Here is a 21,489-nt window from a genome sequence, read left to right on the forward strand (position 1 = left end):
TATTTCTCTATCTGATAAGAAAACTATTCAATCAGATAGTTATTTGTGGTGAATGAAATACAGCTACACTTTCAAGCACCACATCTGATATTCAAGCACTTTTCAAACCTTGAAAAGACAACATTAAAATCCAAGTATTTTCAATGATTTCAAGCACCCGTACGAACCCTGTAATTTCAATGCTCCCCTCTGGGCGGCGCCTCCGCTGCATTTCCTGCAGGACTGAGAGGAGGCGCGCCACCTTTGTCCCCAAAGCCCCTCTGCTTTTTAGCTCCAGCCGATAAGAACATTTCCAACACCAGAAACATAAACTACTCTACACTCTTTATACTGCCGACACTTTACTCCATTTTAGTCACAGTTATTTATTCACCTTTCAGTCACTTTAATTTTGAAATTGTGTACTTTTAAAACTGTGTATATCCTGTATATCCTGTGTATTTATTATCTCACTCTTTTTGCCTGTTTAGGCACTGTCCTTATCTTCAATGTCATGCTGCTCTGTTGTATCTTAATCGCCCCTTGGGGATAAATAAAGTCTCTCTGATTCTGAAGTCTGTGTGTGGGAAGCCATGTTTTAGCAGTATCAGTTATGTTAAATGTGTTAAATATGAGGATTATCAGTTAGATTTCACCTGAAACCTTATATTTTATTCTGAAGCACTTAAATCTAACCAGCTTTAAAGGCGCTGCAAAGTCTAACTGAAGGCCCAACAGGTTTAAGATTACAGGCTGAAAATGTTCTTGCATGAAGCCTAAAGATATATTGTGTACACTATTCTGACCCGACTGTTGTGTGTGTGATACGAGGTGGAAGCAGTTTTTCCCAAGCTGCTCTGGTCTTACTGCTCTGAGGGGACGACGACTTGCTCTCCGTGGTCGACCAGAAAGCAACAAGCTTGACAGGAAACCGAGTCCACGAAGATCGACTCCACCACGGCCCGAAACCACGACTTCTTTACCGCCCAGTACACCACATACACCTGACAGGAAAGCACACACAAATCTCCTTACTCTATCACCTCGCCCAACACAGGAGCGACAATGTTTCTGACGTCTTGATACCCGTCCTTCCTCCAACGACGTAGGCTTTAGCGTGCACACGTCCTGCGTGGTGTCGCGGTAGAAGAGGTTCATCTGAAAATGTAGCTTTTTGTAATGTTCTGAAGTCTCCACATCGCCGCTGAGACCCCAAATGGCACCCCAGAGACACGATGGGTTCTCCACCTGCAGAGTTCAGTTTGAAGTACACATCATCATCACTGTGCTGCCTAGAAAGGTATGTTTTGCACCTCTTGATGCTCAGCTTGAACTTCACTTAAATACCTAACTTACATTTTGACAAATTAAAGAAAATAAAGTCTTCAGTCTTTGCATTTCATTATTACACTTATTTTGTTTCACCCTCTCCCAGTGACATGTGACAAATTTCCCACGTGGGGAACTAATAAAGGCTATCTTCTGTTATGGAGGTGACAAGTAATCACACCTGAAACACCTTTGTGATAAGTGATATTTTAAAGGTTTAACCCTTTAGCACATGAATCATGACAATCACAATCAGGATTTTTTATTCATCTTTAGGCATGAAAAGACGGTTTTTGAATTTCTTTCTTTTTAAAACATACTTTTCTAAGATTTGGTTGTTGTTTTTTTACATGTCCACTTAGGTGGCTACCACTCCACGGGCTGACCAGTGGGTGGCAGAGTATGAAGGGACACATGTGTGTCCAATGTAGTGTTTTATGTGCAAATACACCATCAACACTGACACAAATACAAGAAAACAGCCTTTGAATAGCTGTCCACTGTAGTGACCACTGTGCGTGAAAGGGTTAAATACACCAACTACATCTGCTGGGCATCAAAACTGAACCCGTGAGCCACGTTTAGCTAATTAAAGCAGTAACACAGCCATTAAAGGCTCACGTACCTTCAGAACAGATATTTTCACCATTTCTTTATTTCGTCAGTCCGAAAGCAGCGACACTGGAAGAAAACAGTCGGATTTAACAGATTTACCGTTTCTCGAACGCCAACTGTTTAAACTTGAGCCCCGTTAGCTAACGTTAGCTCGCCAGCTACGCTCCGTTTTACTGAAATTTCAAATGATAAAAAGAAGAAGAAACATTTTTCAGTCTTCGGTTAAAACAACTTTTTCCCTGTAACTTGTTTCTGTTTAGCGTCGAATTCGCAGGTCGAACGTACCTGTTTGTGGGCGAAAGCAGCAGCGAGTGTAAGGCGCGAAGAAAGGCAGACGGAGGGGTCAGTGCCGAGTCTGACCGGTAGAGGGCGCTACGGTGCCAGCCTTTTCCTTATTGTAAAAATTTTATTTATTTTGTATTAATTTTATCCATTAAAATATGTTCGTGTATAAAACGTGATTGAAGAAAAGGCTGGGAAATTTACCAAATAAATTCCAAGAAAGAAAGCTTAATAATTTACAAGAAAAAATAAAAATAATAAATGAGAATAAAAATAAGATTAAGAAATTCCTATTAAAAATATATTAAAATATAATAATAATATAATAATAATATATAATATAATATAAATATAATAAAATAATTTAAATTTAAAAGAAAAAAACGCCATAAAACCCGATTCCCTAAGAGGAAAAACCCACAAAAAACGTTAGAAAAAAATCTTTAAAAAAGGGGGGAGGCGGAGGGGGATCTAGGAGAGAAAAAAAACACAAATATTTTTAGCACGCATTTTGTCATTTTTACACTGTCCGATGACAAAAGAACTTCCCTCGAGATAAATAAAGTTCTTATATTATCTAGGCCGTGCAGGTGCGCTCTTCCTCCTGTCCTCCAGGGGGCGACGTGGAGGTGTATGTCCGTCATCTGAACACAGGCAGGAAAGGAGGAAGAGAAATGGGGGAAATGACATTACAAACTGGCATTGAATTACTGGGCAAGTTTACAAGGACATGGTCAAGATCATCCGACAAAAACTGTTTTCCAACCGTGCTGGGATAAAGAGAAAGGTGAACTGAAGAGCTTTGGGTGGACAGTGGGACAGAAAGCAGCTGAACTTAATCTGGACAAGATCAACATAAGTCAAACAGCACCGTTGCCTACAATACCACCATGGATGCTCCCTGATGCAGTAGCATATTTCACATTGTTAAACAAAAAGAACAAGGAGAGGGGGTTTATCTTCACATACAGCGCAGGAATATATTAATCAGTATTGTAGTTATGTCAAAATCTACATGGATGCATCAAAGAATACAGCCAACCAAAGCGGGATAGCATTTATTGTTCCTGAATTTAATATCAAAGTAGGGAAAAGGATCAGTGACCATTTATCAGTGTGCACAGGAGAAATGGTTTCATTATTGTTAGCAGTCCAGTGGGTTGAAGAAACAAAACCACTAAGTTCTGTGATATGTTCAGACTCGAGCTCATCACCGGCCGGTCTGCAAGACAGTCACTCAGAATGCAGACTGACATTCTGATAGAGATCCAGCAAACATTACTCAGAATAATTATGATGGGGCTTGTGGTCACATTCTTATGGTTACCAGCACATCATGAAGTTAAAGGAAATGAAACAGATAGGACAGCAAAAGAAGCAACAAGGAGACCGATGGTAGGTGTGGATATTAGTGTTAGTGGGACGGAGATCAAGAGTAGAATGGGATACAAAATGAAGGAAAGGTGGCAAAAGCAAGGGGAGGAAGAGAGGAAAGGGCGATGGTTTTACAAAATCCAATTTTTTGTCATTTCGGTCCACACTCCACACCAGCTGGTGGCGGTAGTGCACCATTTTGCTGTTTGCCAACTGCCAATTAACCCTATAAAGAAGAAGGAGGAGGAAGCGAGTTAACTTATGGAGGCAAAAGCGAACCCTGGTAGCTAACGTCCTACAGTCCTCCAAGTCAACTTTAACCCGCTGTGGCGCTCAGCTGCATGGAGAACAAAGCGCCTGAGCTGCTTAACGCGGTTCCTCCTTACGGACACATGATCTGCAGCGACAAATGGAGAAATTCGTCCTTCATTCAGGGTTTGAAAGGTAAATGTTCACCAAAAATCAGACGAGAACCCGCCTTTAACGTTTTATTATAAAAGTACTGACTTTTAATACTTTTAAGGTTGTGTTTTTGGGGGTGGAGTTCTGCATGAAACGCAAAACGCGTGTAGATGTGAAGCCTTATTTTACAGTTCCTGAATTATTTATACTGTGTTAAGTATAGTTTATTTTCAATAGAACATATTTTTTGATGCCAGAGTTTAATGTTAATGTTCAAATATGATGATAATAATATTTTCAAACAAATTCATGCTCTCAGAATTTATTATTAAACTTCAGCTACACTTTTTTAAAGGATATATTCATAAAACTCATAGTATCAGATATTTGGCCTAAAATTGAATGACATAGCTTACGTAGCTCTGTAAATATAGCGATTTGATTTCATCACAAAAATCTGTATTTTATGAGCAATAACAGCAGAGGGCTGCAACTTGGCAGTTTTTCTCTTATTAAGATGTGAATAAGTGAGGTGGTCAGACTGCAAGCATTTGGTGAGTTGACATAAAGTACAGTGCTTTAAAAGCGTCGTGTCGATGTGCAGAACCCAGCAGCATGAACAGCTCGAGGTCCCTGTGTTTAAACTGTCCAACAACACTCCTGAGGTTCAGTACGGTGAAATACGTCAGTCACTTTATTACTGATCAAATGAATGATGACGACACATACAGACAGCGGTGTGAGTTCTATGTGCAGGCAGCTTCTCTTCAGTTTCAGTTAAAGCGGCTTTAATTGCACACCGTTATATACTGCCCCCTTGTGGTCGTCTGACGCGCAACGTAGAATGCAGAAGCCGCATGTTGCATGTAATGATGCAGTGAGGGGGCAGTGTCAGTCAGATGTTTGTAGCTGTGGGTGTTTGGACTTTTAAAGCACTTTTAAGAAATGTAATGTTTGCTTTTAGAGAAGGACTGGATGGCTCTAGTAACAGTGTGCTTTTAGCACCCACAGATCCACACACAGTGAGTGCTTCCCACTCTGGCTAAAGTGTTTGTGTATTTAGTGCAATGAATTTGCATCTGCTGCAGGTGGAGGTGTGAAAATCCTCTTTGAGACTGAGCTCGGCGTGGCAGATTTCCTCCTGCCCAACAAAAGCAGTGTCCTCTACGTCTCTGAGTGTGACATCATCGCAGGAAGCAGCTACAAGAGGAAGGTGGTTCGCTACAGGAACGTAAGTTTGATGTGGAACCTGGAAGCTTCTCGATGATGTTCAGGTTGATATTGGAGGCGCTCCTCGTGTTTGTTTTCAGGCTGGGAGCAGCTTCCAGGAGCTGGTGTTGGTGGAGAAGACCAGACTCAGCGAGCAGTACTTCCCCGCTGTGCAGAAGTTTGTGGTGTTTGACCTCGGCCTGTCTCTGCTGCCCATCAGCGGGCAGGCCGACGCCTCACAGCTCATCACTCAGATGGTAAGATTTCCAGAATGTGTTGATTTTTAGTCCTTAACTCTGGGTTACGGTACATTTTGTAAGTGTGTCATAAAAATATTGCATTAAGTTCATTTTCATAGACAACGGTCTGCTATACAGAATCACATCAGTGAGAGCTCAGGATTAACACAACATAAGGGGAATTTATTCATACGTGACTTTTTGTTTCACAGAGACATAATGAAATATGATGAAAACATCTGTGAGTCACAGGCGCTGTAAACCCTGCGTAACAAAAAGGATTCAAACCAATCAGAACAAAAGACCGATCAAAGCTGGCCTTCTTGTTGAATTTGAGGCTTGTTCTTGTTGTCTCCAGGTTCACGGGGAGGGGAGGGAGAACCCCTTCAGGAGGAAGAGCTCGTCCCGCCTGCTGGACCCTCTGGTCCTGGCTCTGGTCCAGCAGATCCCCGGGGTGGGCAAGGTCAAAGCTCTGGTGCTGTTGCGGCACTTCTCCAGCATCCAGCAGCTCTGCAACGCCTCCCCCGCCGAGCTGGAACCCATCGTGGGCCAGGCTGGCGCTCAGCAGATCCATAGCTTCTTCCACAAACACACTGCCGGGACCTGAACAGCTCAGTTCAGATTACAGTGGCCAAAATCCAGCCTGAAGTTCCTGCAGCATGGATTCACACTGAGAGACAACAGTCCTGGTTCCCAGAGCTGAGATGTCTGCACGAGGAGGCTGAAGAAACAGTTTTTACTCTGGCTTGCAGTTGCTGGTTAGGTTGAAGCAATAAAACCTGCACGGTTAAAATGAGGTAAAGGTTGGCGTTTGGGGGAGAATAACCCCGTCGCAGCAGGAATCCTGATCCATCTCACTAATAGAAAAAAACCGTAGTTTAAATTGACGAGTAAATCAGGATTATTTGACACCCCAGGAATGAGAACAGTCACTGGACGATCAGGGCCATCGCTCCTGATCAGAGCCGGGTGACCATGACCTGCACAGCAAACAGCACTTTTCACAGTGGTGCCGCAGGTCAGGCACGCTCCTCATCTGCATCGACATTCACGGTGTTTGCGTCCTGAGATGCGTGAGAGCGAAGGCTTCCTGCAAACTGCCTGACGTGTGTCGCTCTAAACCAGGCGCCAGGCTGGGCTGATGCAAGAATTACTCGCACATTTGTGTCTCTGAGACGACGGTTTGCAGCGCAGCCTTCAGCGTGAGCAGGAAGCGTTGGAGGCAGCGTTAACCTAACATGTTGCCCAGTGTGTTCCCGTGTGCAGGCGCAGGGAGCACCTGCGAACTGTCACTGGCCACAGAGCTGAGCCTGAGCTAATTCCACGACTCGGTTCATGTGCCGATTTTTACTCTGCATTATTTATTTTGACCTGAATGATGGTTCAGTTTTAAAGGACAGACTCGGACATCAGTTTGCCTCCTGAGCAGAGAAAAGTTTCCAGATTTTGAATGCATGCAAAACTGTTTTCTACGACTGTGAAATAAAAATAAAAACAAAGTTTCGCATTTTTTCTTTTTATTGCTTTAAAAATACCTGAAAGTATTATTGTGATGAAATGAGCTGCAGGTTATTCCTGTGTGACCGACTCATTTCAGTCGGAGGATACTAACACATGCACAGACATGTTGGGCTGTGTGTTACACTGTGCTCTTTGAAATTTGGCACACTCGACTACATTAATATTTGTAACTTTATATTACCTCATCTTTCTTCTATATATTTTCAAATGAGCCAATGACAATACTTTTGAAAATATGAAATGTCTTTAAATCCTTACAGAATTGGGGAGTTTCTTTCCGTCACTTAGACTAAAAGAAGACTCTGGTCCTTAAACGTCTTGCACTAATCCCTTTCGGCAGGACCGGGAGAAGGTGAGAGTGCTCGGGCCGTTTTCCTCTCCGTGTCCTTGAACGCCTCTTGGTGAGTCCTGGGTATTTAACATTCTACCCTGGACAGCGGCAGGTTGTTGCGCAAGCGCAGCCCATTCAGTCTGCATGAATGCGGAGTGAGGAGAGGACAGGAGCACTGGGAGTACTGGGACTGGGAGGATCGGACCGGACCCGGGTAGGCGGACATGGATGGACAGAACAGCGGCAGCATCTGCTCCCGGCCGCACGGCACCGGGACGCACGGCAGGAAGAAGGAGAAGAAGATCCCCGACAGAGTGACTCTGAAGAAGGAGATCGGGCTGCTGAGCGCCTGCACCATCATCATAGGTGAGGCTGAAAAACAAGGAGATTCCTCCTTCTTTTGATTTAGTGCAGCAGAACTTTACATAAAACTCGTTCTTTATCAGAGCTGTGCTGAAACGGACCAGCTCCTCTGTGGCTGATTAGAAGCTGAAAGCTGCACAGGAAACTCACAGCTTGTGGGGGTAGAAAAATGAGGGAGTCCATATTTGTTGTGGGTTCACATCAAATTGAGTTGTAGTGCTTACGTGGCTGAAATACATGAAGTCCAGGAGCAGGCTGTGGTGAAGCAGAAGATCATTGTCTGCTGGAGCAGAAGGAGAAGCTGGGAGCTTTAAAGAGGAGCATCATCCAGGGTGGATGGAGGGGGGAGGCCTGCAGGAGCTCAAGTCTGACTTAAAACTACTGTCAGCTTCAAACGGGCTCTTGTTGTTCCTCCGTTTGATGCTGGGCATGTTTGCAGTGAGCCAATCAGCATCCAAACTGCTTGTGGTGCGCAAAAAAGAGTTTATCTAAGCTAAATGAGTACTTTTAAAAATATATATATAAACTGTGTTTTTCTGCTTGGCACACAGACACAAGGAGGAACTTTTATATTGTACTGAGCCTCATACATGGCTGTAGGTTTCCTTCAGCACTGGCGGACAGAATCCTTCAGGGACTGAGCCTGGTGCTGAAGTGCCAAAAAGTGCAGTTCCTCTAATGTCCACTTGAGGCAGAGGCTCTCATGTTAAACTGTCCAGCTTTACACGCAGAGAAATAAGCTTGTTTACAGCCTGAAGTTTCTGTACAAAGGTTTTATCCACAGAATGTTGGACACAGCCAAGAAGTGGATGCTGCGCACTATGGTGGCCTCAAGATCATTGACGGTGTGCTGTGATGATGAGAGCGTAGTCTGAAAGCAAAGGTGCCGATCTGCATTCTTACCTACGTCTACACTCACAAACTCTGAGTGGGGACTGTGAGAATGACATCACAGATACGAGCAATGGAAATGAGCCTCCTCTCCAGGGTTTCTGGGCTCTCCTTTAGGGACGAAGAGCGAGGAACTGCCCACACTGAAAGAAACCTGTTGCAGTGGGTCCAGGGGCGTAATTTCCAGGGCGTTAGGAGGGTTATGGCCCCCTCAATAATCAGACCTGGAGGCCTCCTGGTGAGGTGCTTCTGAAACGAGTTCCAGAGCAGACCCAGGCCTCTCTGGAGAGTCTCTTGGCTGCAAACATGTTTATTTCTGCACTGTAAAAAAAAAAAAAGTAATATAAAAGTATTTTACTGTGTGCTTTTAATGATATTTTAGAATATCATTAAATCTACATAAATAAATTGTGATTTTACATGTCAAATGTAAAATAACATAAAATCACTGTAAATGTGCTGTAAAATGTGAAGTTTTTACATGAGTCTGTGGGGACGCACTCACTGCTGGAGCCAGGTTCAAGAGGACCGCCGTGGTGGCTTTAGATGGCACAGAGGAGCAAAACAGTGAAGTGGATCAATGCAGGGAGGAGGCTGTGGTTGGTGTATATGTCGGCAGAACTTTGGACTTTAACACAGGATTTTGGTTTTTTCCGTTTTCAAACCAACAGACTGATTTTGTTTGTGCATAAACCCAACCATACATACCTGTGCCATATTTTACACTCCCATTAACGTCATTTAGGATGTATGGGGATAAATGACCTTTCTCTTGTGAGGACAGAAAGTAGGCCCACGGCTTAGCAGCATGGAGTAGCAGGTTTTCCCTAGTAGGTAACGAGGGGCCAGAGCAGTAACGGATTTGCTAGTGGAGCTTTGTAGGTGGGGGTGATATGTTCCCAGAGGTCAGCGTGAGTTAGAAGCCTGGCATATAAGTTCTGGACATACTGGAGCTGGAAATCTCTAACAGAACTTCATTGTAATAATCGAGGTGGTGACAGAGGCACGGAGGAGAGTCTGCTACAGAATCAATGAGTAATGGCCAAAATCGAAAGGTGTAAAAAAGCTGCTGTGGTGACAGATATGATGAGCGTAGCGTCCAGAACAACACCCAGATTGCAAACCTCGGGGTTCATGTCAATGAGAAGACTTTTAGTCTGCCGGAGTCGGACTCTGGGGCTCACAACCAAGAGCTGTGTTTTATTTCTGTTGAGTTTGAGTAGGTTAGATGACATCCGTGTTTTGATTTCATGCAGACAGTTGCAAGTGATTGTGGGAGGAGCTGAGTGGAGGGTTAGGTACTGAGATAAAGAGGTGTATCATCAGCATAGGAATGTAGGCACAAACTATGGTGGCAGATGATCTGACCAAGGAAGAAAGACAAGAATCAGTCATGAGATCTGGAGTCATTCACAGCCCTGAAAGTCTCCTTTTCTATTTGCTGTCTTACCAGAGTTACTCTAAGTTATCACGATGGGTTATTTTAACCTTGTGGTCTACTAGCAGGCACAAAATGCCTTCTAACAGTATAGCTTAAAGAAAAGAAAATAGCTCAACAAGGTAAAAACTCCACAAAAGAAGGAGCAGAATTTAATAGAAATGAAATAAATCTTTAACAAGTCACCAAGAAAAAACTGTAACAAGGATCTTTATGATGCAGGGAAAGATTTTCCTCATCTGTCCTTGTGGCAGCAGAAACAGATGTTAGAGGAAGTGTTCAGATGTATGTCTAGCTGTTCACCACAGTCGTGTGGATGGTCTCTGCATCAGCTGATGGAGGAATCTAAGCAGTGATTGGGGGGAAATTCCCTCATCAAACAATATGGACGCATTAGCCGGAGGTTTAACATCTGAGCAGCAGTAACGTTCAAATCGATTTTTATTTTATATTTTTATATACAACGCCAAATCACAACAACAGTCTCCTCAATGTTCCTTCATGGTCACGTGTCCAGGTTCATGCTGTTATTCCAGTTCCTCAGTTCCTTCTTACCGCTTGGATTAACGTCCCTGTCCACCCAAAACCTCCAAAGGCCTGGTACCCACACTGTGTCTGTGAGGTGTGAGTGCAGCCATGTCTCCATGAAACACATCAAACTACACTCATGATGAGTCTCTATCAGCTCATCCATGTTATTGTCCAAGAAGCTCACATGGTTTCACCTCAGGGTAAAAACACAATGAGTAACTAAAATGTGTTTTATAGGCTTAAACAAGCTGCTGTGATAGGCCGACACTCTGCACACAACGAAACATTTCTGTGGTTTAAAGCAGCTGTCTTTCATTTCTTTTTCACCACAAGCGATCAGTTCAGTTTTCCGGTGTGTAATGAGGATTCCAGCTGTTACGGCCGACCTACAGTGGTTTTATTATCGAGTAAATGGAGTGCTCCAAGGCATTGAACCCAGGCTGCTAACCTGCTGCCTCCGTGGGTGTTGGTGCAGGTCTTGGCTAACTGGACCTCATCCACACTTGGCTTTATGTTTTTTCCCTCCAGAACAAGAGGAAGGTTTTGTGTGCAGAATGCTGAAACACCTTTCCATTCACAGAGAGACGGAGGGAACAAACTGGCTGCTCTGCACGCTGCAGGGAGCTCTGCATCTGAAGTCATGTTTCTGTAGATTAAAACAAACTCAAATCTTTTTTCTTGACCTTTTAATCCCTTCAACGCTGACATGTTTCAGAGAGGAAGCTGCAGGAATGAGCTGCTGCAGAAGGTGAGTCGGTCACTTCCCACCTCTGCAGACTGGAGTGGATAATTTATGTCTGGTTATGTAATGGCTGTGTGTGCCACTTGGCTGCCTTCTGCCACGCTACTGGTAGTGCTGTAGACTGAATGTGTCGGATCTACTGGTACTCCACGCTGCATACTGAGGCTCTGGGCAGGAGGAATTGTTCCCATCCTGAGTTATGGCCTGTATGTCCTTCTCTAACTCACTCTGTTATGGAGCTCTTTGTGTCTTTATGTCCTCTATATAAACTCAGAGGGGACCAGTTTGGACTTTGGAGCAGTAGAAATGTTCAGGATGTTCTCTGACAAAGAAGTCACATGTGAGAAGCACGTGCAAGAAGGATGGTGCTATGTGACCAATAAGAGAACAATCAGGACCCTGTGGGGTCTCCACCTCCAGCTTCATTCTTTGCATTGTTTTCTGGGTCTCATTTACTCTTTTTTAGTATTTGGCAGATTTCTGGACTGACAGCAAGCAAAAGCCAAATTCTCCTGAATGTATCTCATAAAGCTTGAAGCTCTTCATCCTTCCTTAGAGCTGATGCTTTGGGCGTCCCCTGCAAAATCAATTCTGACTTCTACCTGACTTGCAGACAGGCACACTAACCCCTGATCCTCATGTTTGTGTCACCAGAATACATGAATACAAATGAATGTACAATGTGTCCCCGGCCCAAAACAACAACAACAACAACAAAAATAAAGATGAAGAGAGAGGAGTTGAGGCGTTTGACAATATGAGACATTATCCATCCATCCATCTTCTGGTTATCAAATTCAGGTGTCCCAGGGCAAGGTGGGAGGGCTCACACACCGGACAGGTCACCCATCTATCACAGGCCTAACAAAACCAGGAAAAAACTAACAAAGTAAACCAGGAAGTAACCAGGAGACTAACATGAAACATGACATAGACAGGACAAGAAAAAAGGCATGAGAAGTAAGAAAACACAAGGAATGATTAAAAACTAATGGCAACCATGGCAACCATAACAGCTCACCAACAAAGCACCCCAAAGTGACACATACCTCATGTGACCTGGGTTATTCAACATACAAGATATTAAAGATCTCGACTCCTGTTAAATGTGTCTGATAGGGAACATCATCGGCTCCGGGATCTTCATCTCTCCTAAGGGTGTCCTGGAGCACTCGGGCTCGGTGGGAGTGGCTTTAGTGGTCTGGGTGCTGGGAGGCTGCATCGCTGCGTTGGGCTCCCTCTGCTATGCTGAACTGGGCGTCACCATTCCCAAATCTGGAGGCGACTACTCCTACGTCACAGAGATATTTGGAGGTCTGACGGGGTGAGTGACCCTTTGTGTGTCCAGTGCTCTTCACTGAATTAGGATTAGGATGATGGAAATCTAAATGTCAGGGGCCTGAGACTAACCTGAGACTGCTATAAGTTCAAATGTGGAAATAACATAAAAGAGAAAAGGAGCAAACTCTTTGCCACAGTACTGTACAATAAAGAAATATGACTTTTTATCAGGGTTAATGCCAGTAAATAATTTTCTTGACCAATGTAGGTCAGTCTACATGGACAGGTAAAGGGTGTAGCTTCATACTACACATGGAGACAGATATGGAAGACATGAATTAGCACAGCTAACCAGCAGGTTCTTACCATCAACCGAACATTTACGTTCTGCCGTCACACAGGCAGGTTGTGTACCAAAAACTTTCTGAGTTGTTGTTCATGTAAATTTTTCTAGTTACGACACTTCGTTGGAAGGACGCAGACTCATTAACTCGAATGTGTGTAGCAGAAGCGTCTCGTTGTGGTGGATGAAGGTGATGCCATCAGGACGCTGCTGCTGCTCGCTTCACACCTCAAATCAAACTGGAGGATGGCCTAAAGTGGGTCATGATACAGAAAGAGATTTCGCTGCAATAGAAACCCGTTACTGTCCTTCTGTCAAAGACATGACGAACAAAAGGAAACAGTTTGGGCCACAGAGCCCGGTTATTCTGGACTGTCTTACGAGTACCATGAAGACTCCAGAAGTCTAGAGGTTCTTTAGCTGCACTCACACTGGACGTGGTCTTTTTTATATTCACCAGTGAAATCCACGGCGAGGGCTTTGCCTCGTGTTTTGGTGTCCTGCTGAGTTATGGAGAGTTTCTGAATCTGTGTTTGTCACTGAAGCTCCTTCTCTCTTCCAGATTCCTCCTGTTGTGGAGCGCCGTCCTCATCATGTATCCGACCACGCTGGCCGTCATCGCGCTTACCTTCTCCAGCTACATACTGCAGCCGGTCTTCCCAAACTGCGTTCCACCGTACATGGCGACACGGATGCTGTCTGCCACCTGTCTCCGTGAGTGATAACTTTATCAAACACACTTTGATCAGTGTGAGGCCAGTTCATCAAGTCAGAAGAATTGCTTCATTGTTTTGTCTTCTGTGGAAAACCTATAAGGTCGATCCTTCAGGCCCACAGGAGATGCAGTACGAATCGGGATGTATATAACAGGCAACACCTCGGACGCTGTAGTGATGAAACACATTTCCAACCAAATTCGTTGTCCCAGAAACTTTTTCTAAAAGGTGCCTTTAGACTGTTTGATTCAAATGGCAGATTTTCGTGGCGTATCAGAATATACATTCACCTGCATTAATATTTGTTGTACCTCAACCAAGATCCTTTTGGTACCCATCAACAGGCTTCTGGTATAATTCTTCTTGGAAAAGTCAGTAGAGTTCATGTATATTGTTTGGTTTCCTGTCACAGACTCAACTGTTAAGCTTATATCACAAATTTTCAGCAGCGTTGAGGTCGAGGCTTTGGGAGGCCCATTCCATAAGCTTAATGCTAACTTGGTTTATCCAAATGCAGTGTTTGGGATCATTGTCCTGTTGGAACCCAACACTGTGTCCAAGTTTCACCCGTCTAGCTGTTGGTTGGAGAAGTTGAAGATTGTGGAGGTAGTCCTCCTTCTTTATTCCATCCACTTTGTCTAATGTACCAGAACCACTGGCAGTGAAACAGCCCAGAGCGTGATGCTACCACCGCCATGCGTCACAGCTGCAGTGTTCTCAGGGTTGAAAGCCTCACCTTTGCTCCTCCAATCAGCTCCATCTTTGTCTCATCTGACCATCAAACTTTTCTCCAGACGCCGTTTGGCTCGTCCACGTGGGCAGATTTCAGTTGAGCTCGTTGATTTTGAAACAGGAGCTTCTTTCTTGGTCCATGGAGATGTGAGACTGGCTTCACTGTGGAAGTGACACTGGTGTTCCAGCAGATTCTAGTCCAATGGCAGGCTATGTTCCTGAACATAACATAATAATGGCCCGGGTAGTTCCTGAACATCCTAACAGTTTCCTGTCATCTGAGGGGGACAGTCTGGGTGTCTCCCAGACCTCAGTGGGGACAGATCTGAGTAACTTGTGTGATCTTGGATCCTTGCTCAGAAACGGCTCAGAGAGACTTTCCCAACTTCTGCTTTTCAGATCTTCACTGAGATGGCTGGACTTTCCCATTGTTCCCAGTATTGGTCAATCCAGTGAATGCTGTCAAACAAATCGTTTTTATGCTGCAGAGAGAATCTGTCAGTCGTAATTAACCATGATCACTAATGAGAAGCTAACAGGCCTCGGCCAAGTTTAAAGACATTGAAGAACCTCCAACATCATTTATCACAAGCTTTCAGCATGTGCACGTAAACATCAAAATCAATTCAGACTTGAGCACCCAGATCCTGTTTAAGTTTTTTAAAACTGTCCATCCTGGAAGAAGAACCGTTCCAAGAAATCATTAAAAGCCCAAAATGACTGTGAGGTTCAAGCCTGTGACGAGTGGATGGAAACCTCTGACCTCAGCTGTGTCCCATGATACTGCTGCTCAGCATTCATCTTTAGAAACAGTTGTGCTGATCAGAAACATACTGGTTGCTCTTTTTAACAGAGCTTGAATGTGTTTCCAGATTTGGGGGATTTTGTGTGGAGTGGCCAACGGGAAGAATGAATAAGGCAGAAATTCTGTGTAAAAAAAGCACCCCAGGGCAGCTGTGGCTACAATGTAGCTTGCTATCGCCAGTGTGTGAATGTGTGTGTGAATGGGTGGATGACTGAATGTAGTGTAAAGCGCTTTGGGGTCCTTAGGGACTGAGTAAAGCGCTATACAAATGCAGGCCATTTACCATTTATTTACCATTTAATAAAAAAAAATCACATGTTCGGTGTGATGCAGCGTGGAGAATTACGTCATGGACCTGCAGATTGCGGCTTGCGAGTCTGCCGTGCTGCTCGTTGTGTGCTCATCTTCCCTCTGTGCTCCAGAGAGCAGTGATGCAGCATTACTTGAATGTCGGAGGAGAGTAAAGTGTGTTAAAATGCTTCTAATAAAAAATGCATTGGAATCCTGGAGGAGGAAGAAGAGCAGGACCAGGAGATGAGATGAGCTAAAATCATTTAAACCCTCCGAATCAAAGATTATCCATGTTTTGTCTGTCAGTGGGTCCATTATTCAGCGTCATGTGTGTGGCAGTTTACAGTTTCTATAGAGCGGTTTGGTGCTCAGGGTGTGAATGAACTGAAGAAGCAGCAGCAGAGGGATGTTTGTTTCACATTCTGCTTGAAAGCAAACAGTTTGCACAAAGCTGAGTGTTTATAGCTGCTCTGAAAGGCTACACTCCAAAGCAGAGTCAAAAGTCTGCCTTCATAGAGAGCGACAAAGTGCAGTGAATGGTAGAAATGAGCATAATGGCACACACTTTTGAACAAACCCTCGTCGAAGGCTTTCATGCTGTTAAACTCAGTTGTTCACACATGAAGTGAGCTCTGTGTAAAGAACGAGAAGAAAGACGGCGAGAAAAGTGACCCGGCTGCTTTCTCTGCTCTTCGGCTCTGCAGATTTTCTGCCCTCTCACGGCTGTCCAGCATTTCTGTTACACAGTTCAAATCATGGCAGTTTCATGTATTTATAAACTCTGTATAAAAGTGCATTAAAGTCACACGTGATTGGTTTTGGGAGGTCCAGTCATGAAACCTCAGTGCTGAAATTTTGGTCACCGTGTGTGTTTTATGGAGGTAGAAGTGACAACAGCACAGGCGCTCCAGTTAGCTGAGCGAAGTCTGTCTATAGAGAGCAAAACTGTGTTTGTATCAGCTGCAAACATTTGTTTTTCTGCGGTAGTTTGAACTTTGGACATCAGAGGAACTGCAGCTCTTTTAACACTTGCCAGTTTTTATATACATTTGTACTCCAGCACATAACAACAGGAATCTAATAGATGGCTGTAAACTGTCAGTACAGGGTCATTTCCATGCTACCTGGACCTTTGCAAAGACTGTCTGAATGTCTCAAACACTTACTGCTTGTCAGCACTGAATTAAGCTGTTAGACACATTAACATGGAGGACATAAGCTAACTCTTTGGTCCCATTCCTTTCACTGTGAAGTTGTCCGTGAGGGGACTGTCTCCTCCTGGGTTTGGACTGATGGCCTTGGCTTGTTAGGTAAATGTGTAAGCTACTACACTATGGAGTGACTGGAAAGGCTGGCTATAAAAACTCTGCAAGTTCACTAATCCAGTGGGGTAAAATAAAAACTCTTAGATCTGAGAAAAAATCTTAAAAGCAGGGTGTGACTCGAAAAATTCAGCTGTTTTTATCAAGAATTGATTCAAAGACAGCGAGTGTCATTAGACGTTTAAGGACAGTCAGTGAGGACAGCCCGAGCAGAGGTCACGACCCCTCGGGCTGCCTAATTGGTTGATGTCTTGTAACCAGCTGCAAATGCCTGATCAATGAGTAAATAATGTCTGAGCTGGAATCTGAAGAGAGACAGCTGGACTCCTGACGCCCTCCTTCACACTCGTTCTTGGAACGGGATCCTGAAACGTGAGCTCGATCCGGCCTCCTCGGAGGGTGGCCGAGGGGCACCCAGACGGTTTTGTTCGCCCTTCGCAACGGAAGTGGTTTGTTTTGTGTGGCTGACAGCCTGCCTTTGTGCCGGAGAGCGAGGCCACCATGAGAGCGAGCAGGGGAAAGCCGCTGACAGTGATAGACGAGGTGAAACAATCACGCCCTCTCTCACTCGGCCTTTTCCCACATTCCTGCCTCCCAGGGTAACCGGCTGCTGCCGCCCACTGCCGGTGAGAGTACCCGCACTGGGACCGCGGGATGGAGACCAGATACTGCTGCTGATCTTATTAAAGGAGCACTCCACCGGCTTTACGTGTTGATCTCAGTCCAGACCAGCAACCTTTGGTCAGTCTCCAGTGATGTCCAGCTCAGTCCCAGTCAGACGGGGACTGGTGATCCAAACCTGTGTTGTCCTCTTACCCAGACAGGTCTTACTCCAGGAGGCCTTTCCTCCTTGCCTTGAGGAAAGGCCATCGCTAGCAGCTTAGAGGTTCCACTCCAGATGTTTCTGTCTGGATTGACTTCCATAGCCTTTTCCTTGACTCTCAAAGAAATCAGAGTTGTCCTTCCCCCCGATCAGGGCTGTCAAACATAAGCCCCGAGGGCCCACCATAGGGCTTTGGGAAATGTGAAGGAGGGCTTAAATTTTAAACTTTTTTCCTTCATTATTCTTTAACTCTCAGCCCAGATGTGGCTCCACAGAGCGGTGACCTCCAGCATGCAGCTGTGAACAGGAGCACCTGAGCCCAGAAGGATTGAGCTTGGAGACACGTTACTGCTTATTGGTGGTTCATTTAAAAGTTTCATTAATGTGTGGAGGTTATTCAGCTGTGCAGAAAGAAAATAACAAATCCTAAGCATTCATTTCCTGAGGAGAGCTTTCTGCAGTAATAACCCCCCCCCAGAATCAGCTGATAGTTTTTGATCTTTAATGGAGACGTGCCAAGTTTGACCTTTAAACTGTAGAGATGTTCTGAGCACTCTCTGTCCTCCCGAGTGTGTCGTTAACGAGGTTCTGTGCTCGGCTCAGTGCTGCTGACCTGGGTGAACTGCTCCAGCGTCCGCATGGCCACCAGGATCCAGGACGTCTTCACGGTGGGGAAGCTGATGGCGTTGGGCCTCATCATTGTAGTTGGTCTGGTCCAGATCTTCAATGGTAAATCTGCCAGCCCTCAACAGATCTGACACTTTTCCACTTCCTGAGGTAAAGCTAAAAGCTCTGATGTCTCATGTAACCACCAGGAAACTACGAGGCGCTGACGCCTCAGGTGGCCTTCTCTCTGGAGAGGACGCCGTCGGTTGGGCAGATCGCGCTCGCCTTCCTGCAGGCGTCCTTCGCCTTCAGCGGCTGGAACTTCCTCAACTACGTGACAGAGGAGGTGGTCGAACCCAGACGGTGAATATTCACACTTCTCATCACCGTGGTTTTGCTTTCACAAATTATTGGGAACGTTCTGAAGATATGTAAGTGCCCAAACACGAGAACTTCATCCAAATGAAACTTTAAAGGAAACGTCAGACATCGAGGAAAATCAAGGAGACTGGAAAGTGAGAAACTAGCCTGCTTACAGTAACCAGATCACCACCAACTCATCAAAAGGTCCTACTTAGCAAATGAGATTGTTAATGTGCTGCAATTTTTTGCAACTGCTGAGACCAAAATATAATCTGAAAACTAATCTTGCACTTTTGTAATCCTCCGTCAATCAAACCAAATGATGTCTAACACTTCCTTTAATGTTTGTTTTTGGCTGCTACAACTTTCTTTTTTCAGCAGAGTGATGCTCCATGATCCTCATTATTTCTCCGTTTTTATTCACCACGACCGTGTTAAATAAGACGTGGTAACACTTTATAAAAACCGGCTGTGAGGCTTACAGGTTCACGCTTTTCTTTATTTCTTTATTTATTGCTTTCTGTTTGCTAAGACACACAAGAACAACAGAAAAATGACATCTAGTAGGAAAGAATGAGGCTTAAGGTCATTGCTGATGAGACCTGACAGGGTTAATAAATGGAAAATTTCTAGTTAATTAACTTTTATGTTCAGTAATAGGTAAATGGATCGGAAACCATACAGCTGGTGTACATTGATGAGTCAGAGGGACTTCTGTTTCCTTTTGTCTGCCCCTCGGCTCTTCACTGTTGGAGTTACTTAAAAAAGTCATGTATTACACACAGGACCGATGCTGAAGGCCTGTGAGGCCGCAGCAGTTTTCATGTAAAATAATTATTTAACTATTTATTATTTTATGATTTTTCCACTGCTTGGAACAGTACTACAGTTTAGTTAACTGTCAGGTTGCCATTTATCACTGATGGTTATTATGAAGTGTTACCAAATATGTGAGTAAAATATAAATATATGCAACTTCCTTTAAAGTGGATCCTTTCTGCTCATTTCCATGTTTTCATTCTTGGACTCTGCTAGAGGAGCTTTACATGAGTCACAGTTCAAAATAATCCTCCTCTGAGGGTCTCTGTGTTGCAGATCCTCAGCTCATCCTCTGTCTGAAACGAGACGTTTAGCTCCTCCCCTTTTAAATCAACTGTCTTCTGATCGGTTGATGGAAAATTGGAAGCGAAGTGGGTGGGGCTCTTTTTGCCTGAGATGATCAAATTAGGGACATCCCCTCTCCGTGACATCATACAGAGCTAGGAGTAAAAAAAACTGTGAAGCCTGAGATTCTGTCTCACAGGGACTTCCTGTGCAGACATTGATCTAAAACTTTAATTTCATGCTCTACAGTAAAAGTTTCACAGGTTAGAGTTAAAATATATTAGTGCTTTTTCTTAAATCTGTAAACTTTGTAAAGTATTGTATTATTTAATTAGTTAAGTCTGTTACTGTTAATGTCTTGGAGCAACCACATAATTTCCTTGGGGATAATTAAAGTATTCCGAACATGCACCACAGGGACGTGCCATATATGACGGGAAATAAGCCGAATATTTCCACTTTGAAAGGAGTCTGCTGTCTGGTGGTCAGCTCACTCGTTTCAGTGAGCTGACCACCAGACCTTCCTGCTTGAAAAGCTCATCCCTCAACTTCACATGTGGTTGTAAATGTTTTGGTTTGGACTGTGTCGTTTGTGCATGGTGCGTGGCCTCGGTCAGGAATCTACCTCGTGCCATCTACATCTCCATCCCATTGGTGACCTTTGTGTACACGCTCACCAACATCGCCTACTTCTCCTCCATGTCGCCCGAGGAGCTGCTGTCATCCAATGCTGTGGCTGTAGTGAGTAACATGGAAATCATGGTCTCGATGTCCAACTCTGCTGAAAATGACGTGTTCATGCAACCAAACTGCTTTTTAAATTGTGTTTCGAGGGGAAAGGTAGAAAGGGAGCAGTCATGTGTAACACAAAGACAGACAAAGCCTGCATTTGGAGACGTAGCCTGATGAACCAGGTAAAGTTAACCACTATTAAAGGGGTAGGCCCTCCCACAGCTAAATTTACACATTTTTCCTCTGACATGTTGTGCTGGTTATGCAGCTGAGTTATATCCCCCAGTGTTGGAGAGAGCACCACATACTAAATACCCTATAAAATACATTAACATCTAGGATTGACAAAGTAGTCAAATATGCACACACAGACTGAAAACCCTCCCACAACACATTGTAAAACCTTTACACGTATACATGCAATCAGTAACCAATCAGTGTTAAGCTTTGGTTGTGGAGAGGACTCAAAGTCAAGAAAATAAAACTCAACAAAAAGCGTCTTCATATCCCAACGTTCTGATGAAAAAGAAAGTTTGGTTGATTCTGACTAAATCAGACTCATGGGTACCTGTCCCTTTGTTCCAGTGTGCTTAAAAGTGAGGAAATCTATTTCAGCTTAGCTCAGCCAATCAGAGTCTGCGGGAACAGATTAAAAGAACACCGCTGTGGTCTGAGCGTGTTGGTCAATCTTTCTGTTGTTCTGCTCTCCAGACGTTTGGTGAGAAGCTGCTGGGAATGTTCTCCGTCATCATGCCGATCTCTGTGGCTCTGTCTACCTTTGGAGGAATCAACGGCTACCTGTTCACGTCTTCCAGGTGAGCCGGGCTTCCTGTTTTTCTGTGGTTTTGAATAATGAAGCAGCTGCTAAGTTCGGGCTGGTTTTCCTATCAACAGGTTGTGCTTCTCGGGAGCTAGAGAAGGTCACCTCCCCAGCCTGCTGGCCATGATCCACTATAAGAAATGTACGCCCATCCCCGCCCTGCTCGTCTGCGTATGTACACATTGATATTACAGAAGTCTCAGTTTCAGTGCTTTCTACACATAAACAGTATTTTAATTGTTTTTAACTGCACAGTGCTGTTTTTAATAGGGGTGCAACGATATTCGTATCGATATTGAACCGTT

The 21,489-nt window shown here is 44.3% G+C and overlaps 3 protein-coding genes across 4 annotated transcripts in view; 2 read left to right on the plus strand and 1 right to left on the minus strand.

The window, feature by feature from the left end:
- Positions 1-2,294, minus strand: part of tdrd12 (tudor domain containing 12) — a 30,034-nt gene extending 27,740 nt beyond the window's left edge. Inside the window, exons 1-4 of the mRNA XM_005745160.2 lie at positions 2,209-2,294; positions 1,934-1,989; positions 1,066-1,227; positions 847-983 (exon numbers count right to left, since the gene is read on the minus strand). Of these exons, the coding sequence (XP_005745217.1) occupies positions 847-983; positions 1,066-1,227; positions 1,934-1,957 (323 nt within the window). The 5' untranslated portion in view covers positions 1,958-1,989; positions 2,209-2,294. The remainder of the gene's footprint in view (positions 1-846; positions 984-1,065; positions 1,228-1,933; positions 1,990-2,208) is intronic.
- A 1,506-nt stretch (positions 2,295-3,800) lies between these two features.
- Positions 3,801-6,936, plus strand: faap24 (FA core complex associated protein 24). Its single transcript, XM_005745087.2, has 4 exons — positions 3,801-4,023; positions 5,070-5,212; positions 5,292-5,447; positions 5,788-6,936. Exons 1-4 carry the CDS (start codon positions 3,921-3,923, stop codon positions 6,034-6,036), a joined length of 651 nt encoding a protein of 216 aa, XP_005745144.1. The 5' UTR covers positions 3,801-3,920; the 3' UTR covers positions 6,037-6,936.
- A 500-nt stretch (positions 6,937-7,436) lies between these two features.
- Positions 7,437-21,489, plus strand: part of slc7a10b (solute carrier family 7 member 10b) — a 19,505-nt gene continuing 5,452 nt past the window's right edge. Inside the window, exons 1-9 of one of the 2 annotated variants that reach the window (XM_005745089.1) lie at positions 7,437-7,647; positions 12,366-12,570; positions 13,433-13,584; positions 18,163-18,288; positions 18,375-18,528; positions 20,250-20,373; positions 20,466-20,546; positions 21,076-21,179; positions 21,259-21,355. In XM_005745089.1, coding sequence (XP_005745146.1) covers positions 7,506-7,647; positions 12,366-12,570; positions 13,433-13,584; positions 18,163-18,288; positions 18,375-18,528; positions 20,250-20,373; positions 20,466-20,546; positions 21,076-21,179; positions 21,259-21,355 — 1,185 coding nt within the window. In that variant the 5' untranslated portion in view covers positions 7,437-7,505. The remainder of the gene's footprint in view (positions 7,648-12,365; positions 12,571-13,432; positions 13,585-18,162; positions 18,289-18,374; positions 18,529-20,249; positions 20,374-20,465; positions 20,547-21,075; positions 21,180-21,258; positions 21,356-21,489) is intronic. The other variant, XM_005745090.1, reaches the window with a different exon arrangement.

This window comes from Pundamilia nyererei, unplaced genomic scaffold (assembly GCF_000239375.1).
Source record: "Pundamilia nyererei isolate P.nyererei 1_Seehausen unplaced genomic scaffold, PunNye1.0 scaffold00154, whole genome shotgun sequence".
Taxonomy (NCBI): domain Eukaryota; kingdom Metazoa; phylum Chordata; class Actinopteri; order Cichliformes; family Cichlidae; genus Pundamilia; species Pundamilia nyererei.